Source organism: Corvus brachyrhynchos, unplaced genomic scaffold (genome assembly GCF_000691975.1).
Source record: "Corvus brachyrhynchos isolate BGI_N302 unplaced genomic scaffold, ASM69197v1 scaffold46, whole genome shotgun sequence".
Classification (NCBI taxonomy): Eukaryota; Metazoa; Chordata; class Aves; order Passeriformes; family Corvidae; genus Corvus; species Corvus brachyrhynchos.
Window position 1 is genome coordinate 5,956,865 of NW_008238838.1, and position 8,304 is coordinate 5,965,168.

At 52.9% G+C, this 8,304-nt stretch overlaps 1 protein-coding gene across 1 annotated transcript in view; it reads left to right on the forward strand.

Moving 5' to 3' along the window:
* Window positions 1–6,441, forward strand: part of DSCAML1 (DS cell adhesion molecule like 1) — a gene marked incomplete at its 5' end in the record, with an annotated part of 89,694 nt that extends 83,253 nt beyond the window's left edge. The window contains 11 exons of the mRNA XM_017738379.1: window positions 81–214; window positions 312–475; window positions 643–741; window positions 2,343–2,531; window positions 2,615–2,902; window positions 2,991–3,146; window positions 3,267–3,297; window positions 3,645–3,763; window positions 3,896–4,048; window positions 4,245–4,439; window positions 4,821–6,441. Coding sequence (XP_017593868.1) covers window positions 81–214; window positions 312–475; window positions 643–741; window positions 2,343–2,531; window positions 2,615–2,902; window positions 2,991–3,146; window positions 3,267–3,297; window positions 3,645–3,763; window positions 3,896–4,048; window positions 4,245–4,439; window positions 4,821–5,449 — 2,157 coding nt within the window. The remainder of the gene's footprint in view (window positions 1–80; window positions 215–311; window positions 476–642; window positions 742–2,342; window positions 2,532–2,614; window positions 2,903–2,990; window positions 3,147–3,266; window positions 3,298–3,644; window positions 3,764–3,895; window positions 4,049–4,244; window positions 4,440–4,820) is intronic.
* Between the last annotated feature and the right edge of the window lie 1,863 nt (window positions 6,442–8,304).

Genomic DNA, 8,304 nt, shown 5'->3' on the forward strand with positions numbered 1-8,304 from the left:
GGCGGCGGGGCCGCCCGGCGGTCCCAGGCCTCCTTCCACCTCGGGGGGCTGCGCACGGGGCTTGCCCTCCAGGCTGACCTCCTCCTTGCCCCCAAGCCCCTGCCAAGATCATCTCCTTCGGAGGCACCGTCACCACGCCGTGGATGAAGGACGTGAGGCTGCCGTGCAACTCCGTTGGGGAGCCGGTCCCTGCCATCAAGTGGACCAAGGACAGGTATGGAGGGGGCTGCCGGCCGTGCCGGGGGCTGGTGCCCGCTGCACCACCCTGGCTGTGTCACACACGGCTGATGTGCCCCTTCTCCTCCCGGCAGCGAGGACTCTGCCATCCCGGTGACAGTGGATGGCCACCGCCTGATCCAGGCCAACGGGACGCTGGTGCTGCGCTCGGTGAAAGCCGAGGACTCCGGCTACTACACCTGCACTGCCACCAACACCTGGGGCTTCGACACCATCATCATCAACCTGCTGGTGCAAGGTGAGGGCTCCCACCTCCGTGTCCATCCCCGCTGCCCGGGCTCTGTCCTGCACCAGGGGCTCATGCGGGACCACGGATGGCTGCAAGGTCTCGTTGGCACTTTTGGGTGGCACAGTTTGGGGCGCTCTGCATGTGTGAGGTGCTCATGGGCTTTCCCTCCTCCCTAGTGCCCCCGGACCAGCCCCGCCTGACTGTCTCCAAGACCTCGGCATCGTCTATCACGCTGGCCTGGATCCCTGGGGACAATGGGGGCAGCTCCATCCGAGGTAGGGCGTGATGGGACTGGTTCCCTTCTCATGGAACATGTTTTCAGGCATGCTGTGCCACATTTTTGTATCTGCACATCAGTTTTTGCCTCTCCAAAATGCCTCAGAAATGCTTCAGAGTAAGGTTGATGCCTCTGAGCTCTTAGCAGGGGCTTCCAGCCCTGATGAGGGGTTTGTGAGATGTTTTGGACAAGCTGCAGGGACTGAGGTAGTTAATGAAGGGCACATCATTGGGTGCTGAGGTGGCCAGGGCCAGCCCCAGTGCTGCTCCATGTCTCCTGGCATTGGTGCCACTCTGAACCCACCAGAGCAGGAGTTGTCCCGCATCCCTGACAGGCTGGGGGCTTTGGGAGGGCTCCAGGAGCATCCCAGCTTTCCCAAGTCTCCTTTCTGCTCTGATTCATCTCATGAATTATACGTTGAAACAGCTGCATGCAGAGGGGGGAGCGGGGAGCGAGGAAGGAGACCTCGCTTACAATTAATTAAAAGCGTGAAAGTAATTACAAGCAAATCTCCCCAGCCAGCAGCCTTTCACTCCAGCGGACTCTGTTGATAAATTTGGTTATAATTGGATTAGAAATATTAAAAACACGCCGCATGTACAAAATAAATAAATAAGCAGTGGCAGGCACCAGGGTGGGCAGTGTGGGGGTATCGGGGCTGGTGTTGACACCGCTGGGAATCACATGCCCATGGCCTTGGGAAGGTCCTGGTGTCACCATCCGTAGGGAATCCTTGGCGGTGGGAAGGCGTGAGAAGTGTCCCCACTGCTCTGCCCAAGCTGGAGCTGGGTGTTCACAGAGCTCCTTCATGTGAACCCTCTGGCATTGACACGGTGGTACCTGGGTGCTGTTGGCACCGGGGCCGTTGTGCCAGCTCTGCCTTGTGCAGCCCATTATGCACACAGCAAGGCAGGAAGCCTACTCTTCCCTGCTATTTTTATTTGAGAATTGGCTAAATAGCCTGCAAAAACAGCCAAACCCATCAGTGCACCAGGAAAGTTTGGTCAGCACGGCTTGGGCAGCAGGGATGTGCTGTCCCAGGACACCCCGATGCCCTTGGGGCTGTCCCTGTGTCCCTGCGCTCTCCCAGGGAGCCCAGCCCAGCCGCTGATGGCAGCGTAACAGGTTTGCTCATCTAGGACACAGTGTGCTTCCTAATACTCTTCATCACGGGAGAGGAGGCGGTGTGCAATGACAGAAGCAACTTCCCTGCAGCCTCCTGAGGGAGCTGCTTAATTCCGGCTTTCCCTTTATAGCCTCACACCAGTCAATCACAGCATGCACTCCCAGGTGGAAATGAGCACTGGGGCCATCCTGGGGTGCTGGGGGCAGGCGAGGTGTGACCAGGGGCGCTGGCAGAGCTCTCAGGAGGTTCTGGGTGAGAGCTCCTTGTCCATTTCTCCTGCCTGGGTCTGGGTGGTGGGCAGAGCAGGCAGTTTCCACCACCACTCGTGAGTGTGCAGTTGGGCAGGAGTTGGTGTGTGATGGGTGCCCTGGCAGTGCACGGCTGTGCTGGACTTGGGCACAGGCTTTGTGCCAGCCAGAACCCCTTCCCCTCGCCCATGTGCCCAGAGGTGACCCCGCTCCTTGCTCCCACAGGCTTTGTGCTCCAGTACTCGGTGGACAACAGCGAGGAGTGGAAGGACGTGTTCATCAGCTCCTCCGAGCGCTCCTTCAAGCTGGAGAGCCTCAAGTGCGGCACCTGGTACAAGGTGAAGCTGGCGGCCAAGAACAGCGTCGGCGCCGGCCGCATCAGCGAGATCATCGAGGCCAAGACCCACGGCAGAGGTGAGCCTGGCCTGTGCTGTCCCTGCCCCGCCGGGGGACAAGGGGGTCCCCTCCCCACCCTCCTGACAGCTCCTCTCCCACAGAGCCCTCCTTCAGCAAGGATCAGCACCTCTTCACCCACATCAACTCCACGCACGCCAGGCTGAACCTGCAGGGCTGGAGCAGCGGGGGCTGCCCCATCACCGCCATCGTCCTGGAGTACCGGCCCAAGGGCAACTGGGTGTGGCAGAGCCTTCGCACCAACAGCTCCAGCGAGGTGTTCCTGACGGAGCTGCGCGAGGCCACGTGGTACGAGCTGCGCATGAAGGCCTGCAACAGCGCCGGCTGCGGCAACGAGACCACGCAGTTCGCCACGCTGGACTACGACGGCAGTGAGTGGGGACACGGGCTGGGGGAAATGCCACCAGACACGGGGGGTCCCGGAGCGCTGAGTGCCCACCTGCCCGTGCTCTGCCCTAGGCACCATCCCCCCCATCAAGTCTGCCCAAGGGGAAGGTGACGATGTGAAGAAGCTCTTCACCATCGCCTGCCCCGTGATCCTGGCCACGCTGGGAGTGGCCCTGCTCTTCATCATCCGCAAGAAGAGGAAGGAGAAGCGACTGAAGAGGCTTCGAGGTGAGACAGGATTCGGAGGCACAGCACACAGGACCCCAGATTGTGTTCCTGGACTGCCTCATTGGGCCCTAAACTGCTCCCTTACAAAAAACTTTTGGTTTTTTTGTGTCTCCTGCACAGATGCGAAGAGTTTGGCAGAAATGCTGATCAGGTGAGTCTCGTATCTGCCTGTGGCTGGGAATGGGTGGGCAGGCAGGGGAATAGTTGGTGCTGGGGGTGGTCCTGGCTGCTTTTAAGCCCAGGTGCAGCCCTCACTCAGTTTCAGACCCTCTCAGGCTCGCACCTGTGAAGGTTGTGGCAGTGACTCTGTAGCACAGCAGCCCAGGGCTCCTGGCTGCTCCTGCCTGCCCGAGGGGCCCAGCACCCACACTGGAGCTTGCCTGGGCAGAGCTGAGCCCCGGGTGGGCTGGCTGGGGGCAATCCCCAGCCCGTCCCAGGCTGGAGCCGCCGGGGCTCTGTCCGGTAATGGGCGGGTCTGCGTCCCCTCTCACCTCACAGCAAGAATAACCGCAGCTTTGACACGCCGGTGAAGGGGCCCCCGCAGGGCCCCCGACTGCACATCGACATCCCGCGGGTGCAGCTCCTCATCGAGGACAAGGAAGGCATCAAGCAGCTGGGTAAGCACAGGCAAAGCTCCCATCCCCTCATGTCCCAGAGTGCTGGGGTCCCACGGACGGGCTGAGTGTGGGCCAGCAGGTGCCCACATTGCCTGGCTAGAGAGAGGTCTGAGCCACAGCTTCCTCCCCCAGGGGATGACAAAGCCACGATCCCGGTGACCGACACGGAGTTCAGCCAGGCCGTGAACCCCCAGAGCTTCTGCACGGGCGTCTCTCTGCATCACCCAGCCCTGATCCAGAACACGGGGCCCCTCATCGACATGTCCGACATCCGCCCTGGCACCAGTGAGTGTGTGGGGCTGGGCTGGCTGTGCTGGGGGGTGTACACGCGGTGTGGGGGAACCTGTCCCCCGGCCCTGGCTGGGCCCAAGAGCAGCTGCTGGGAAGGCAGAAGGAGCAGGCAGTGCTCCAGGGAGAGGGAGCAGCATCCTGGCTGTGTGTGGGAGGGACCCTGCGTGACTCTGTCACCTGCATGCCGTAGACCCCGTGTCAAGGAAGAGTGTGAAGTCTGCACACAGCACCCGCAACCGCTACTCCAGCCAGTGGACACTCACCAAGTGCCAGGCGTCCACCCCCGCGCGGACCCTCACCTCGGACTGGAGGACAGTGGGCTCCCAGCATGGCATCACGGTCACCGAGAGTGACAGCTACAGCGCCAGCCTCTCGCAGGACACAGGTATGCAGGGCCAGAGCCTCCCTGGCACCGCTGCTGGCAGGGGTCTGCTACTTTGGGGCACGCAGAGACCCCAAACTGTGAGTTTGGGGTGACTGCAGAACTTATCAGTGGGGTTGTGGAACCACAAATTGGTGGCCTTGAACAGCCAGGGCTGTGCCCAGTTCTGTGGACAGATAAAATCGTAAAAACCCAAAATGTTTTGGGTTGGAAGGGACCTTGTTGCTCATCTCGTTCCACCCTTCCACTAGACTGGGTTGCTCCATGCCCCATCCAACCTGGCCTCGAAGGTGGCCAGGTTTATCCCAGCAGGGACAGCTGTGGAAAAAGGCATTCCAGTGCCAGGGAGAGCTCCCAGGTAGGTGACACATCCTCTCCCCACAGACAAGGGGCGGAACAGCATGGTGTCCACCGAGAGCGCCTCGTCCACCTACGAGGAGCTGGCGCGCGCCTACGAGCACGCCAAGCTGGAGGAGCAGCTGCAGCACGCCAAGTTCGAGATCACCGAGTGCTTCATCTCCGACAGCTCCTCGGACCAGATGACCACGGGCACCACGGACAACGCGGACAGCATGACCTCCATGAGCACCCCGTCCGAGCCCGGCATCTGCCGCTTCACCGCCTCCCCGCCCAAGCCCCAGGACAGCGAGCGGGGCAAGGGCGTGGCCGTGCCCATCCCGCACCGCGCCAGCAAGAGTAGGTTCACATGGGCTCTGGGGGGGTCCTGCCTGGCCTCCTCAGTGCCCTCCCTCCTTGGGAGGCCTTCCAAGTCCTGTTTTCCTTGGTCTTCCTCCCCATGCTGTAATGTTCTCTCTCCGTTGCTTAATGTTGTTCCTCATTCCTTGCTCTTCCACCCAAGCTTTGGTATTTTTTTTCTCCCAGTTCCTTGGTATTTCTCCCCATTCTTTAGGATTCCTTCCCATACCTTAGTATTTTTCCCCCTGTATTTTACTATTCCTTCCCACTCTTTAATATTCTTTCCCCATTTTTTACTATTCCTTTCCACTCTTTAATATTCTTTCCCCATTTTTTACTATTCTCATTCTTTGGTGTTCCTTTACACTCCTTAAGTCTTTCTCCACTCCCGGGTATTTTTCCCACATTTTTACTCTTCTTTCCCATTCTTTAGTATTCCTTCCTATTCCTTAGCATTCCTTACTGTTCTTTCCACACCCCTTGCTATTTTCCCATGTTTTTTTAATTATTCCTTCCCATATTTCAGTATCCCTGGCTACTCTTTACTGTTCCTTCCCATTCCTTAGTATTCCTTCCTATTTGTTAGCATTCGTTATTGTTCTTTCCTAATTCCTTTCTATTTTTAATGTTTGGTTTGGTGGTTTTTTAGTATGCCTTTCCCTTCTTCAGTGTTCCTTCCCATTTTTCAGTATCCCTGGCTATTCTTTTTTCTTCCTTCCCCTTCCTTAGTATTTGTTACCGTTTTTTAATATCTGTCAGTTATTCCTTGTTATTCCCCCCCATGTTTCAGCACTGGCCCCAAGACCCTCAGTACCTTCCCCATTCTTTGCTGTTCTCAGTATTTCCCCCCCCTTGTTTTTAGTATTCCTCAGTGTTTATCAGTATTTCTCCCCATGCTTTAGGGTTCATCAGTATTCCTTGGTATTCCTCAGTATTCCTTCCCTATCCTCAGTGCCAGAACCCCGACAATCCCCCACCCCCCATGACCTCAGAACAATACCTGGAAGATATTTTAAAAATACATAGGTGGGAATTGATAGTTAATTTATTTACTGATCCTAGACCACAATATAATGGGACCATCTTTCTCTGCAAGTTAGACCACGTATCTTTATGGTATAGTTTAAATAGCACAGAGTGTATTAAGGTTACAGCATTGTAACCTTATAAAAAATGGAATTTACAGAACCTATTACAAAGCATACAAGATTTAAGGCAATATTGCTATAATAACACAAATATAACAATACAACACCTGTAAGAGACAATATAATAATGCAGGGGCCTTATATATATATAAATATATTAAAATATGTTTTAGATTTATATATAAATATATATTATATAAAAACTTGTATAGATGCAATATATTTTTAATATGAAAACATATACATATATGAATATATTTCACACATAATTTATATAGTCCTAATATAAAATTATATATATTGATATATAAATTTATGGTTTATATAGAAATTTCTATATTTTTATAGAGAAATTTCTATATTTATAAACAGGTTTATGTATACTTATATATACATTTTTACATAGTTATACATAGATTCATGTGTATATCTATATAAATAGTATGTATTTTAATATAAAAATTATATTTTTATGTAAAATGTATATATATATACACACGTAACCATAAATCCTGAAATTAAGGTATTATCATATACAATCCTATATCTGTCTGTGCTGTATCCCATACTAACACCACAGATCCTGCAGTGCATTCCCTACAGCTCCTGTGAAGAGAGGAATGTGCCCTTACAGAACACACTGCACAATATATACAATTAAGGCAGTAATGCTCTATGGATACAGGTGTTATATATTGCAAATATAAAAGGCAAACCAATAACAGGGTTTTACATCTATGGACAATATAAATCTGTAAATTAAGGCCCTACAGCTGGAGGTGATGCTGTAGAACACAAAGGCACCAGTGTAATAGAACAGAAATAAAACCCTGTAACACTGATAACAGCCAACATAACAACACGGGGTCTTATCCATACATAGACATAAAACCCTTAAATTAAGGCACTAACTATAGATGATGCCATAACACAACACAGCAGAATCTGTTGTTTATGGCAGCACAGCCACTCACCTTGGCAGAGTAAAGCCTGATGTATGACACACCACATCCCCCTGCCGGGACAGGCAGGACACAGAGTACGAGGAGTATTTCCCACTGTACTTTACAGAATGGGCGCTGTGCCTGTGTCAGACATTTAGCATCACGCTATGACTCTTATATAGTAACACTGTATATTCAGTATTACATCACGTTATAGTATTTATCACTCTGTACATTTAGCATTATACAATTACCACTATGATCCATTTAATTGTGATGCATGTGATCCATCCACAATTAACATTATGATCCATTACAGGACATTACGTACAGCATTCAGCGCTAGAGCTGCATCCCAGGCGCGTTGCAGGGAGCGGGACCATTTTGGGCTGATGATGTGACACATTCTTTAGAGCACAACGTGTTCTCTAGAGCACAACGCATCTCCCTCCGTAGCGGGACCTGTTCTGTATAGCACAGCACGTTCTCTCTCAATAGAACAACATGTTCTCCGTAGCCCGACACGTTCTCCATAGCACAAATCATTCTCTCTCAATAGAACAATGTGTTCTCTGTAGCCAAATGTGTTCTCTCTCAATAGAACAACGTGTTCTCCGTAGCCCAATGTGTTCTCTCTCAATAGAGCGTGTTCTCCGTAGCCCAACGCGTTCTCTCTCAATAGAGCGTGTTCTCCGTAGCCCAACGCGTTCTCTCTCAATAGAACGTGTTCTCTGTAGCCCAACACATTCTCCGTAGCCCAATGTGTTCTCTCTCAATAGAACAACACGTTTTCCGTAGCCCGTGCTCTCCGTAGCCCAACACGTTCTCTCTCAATAGAATGTGTTCTCCGTAGCCCAATGTGTTCTCTCTCAATAGAGCGTGTTCTCCGTAGCCCAACGCGTTCTCTCTCAATAGAGCGTGTTCTGCGTAGCCCAACACGTTCTGTATCAATAGAACAACACGTTTTCCATAGCCCAACGCGTTCTCTGTCGCACAACACCGACACGGCCACACGGTGGGTGGCAGGAGGGTCCCTCCAGAGCCTTACCTGCCTGCTCTTCCCTTGGCAGGTGACTACTG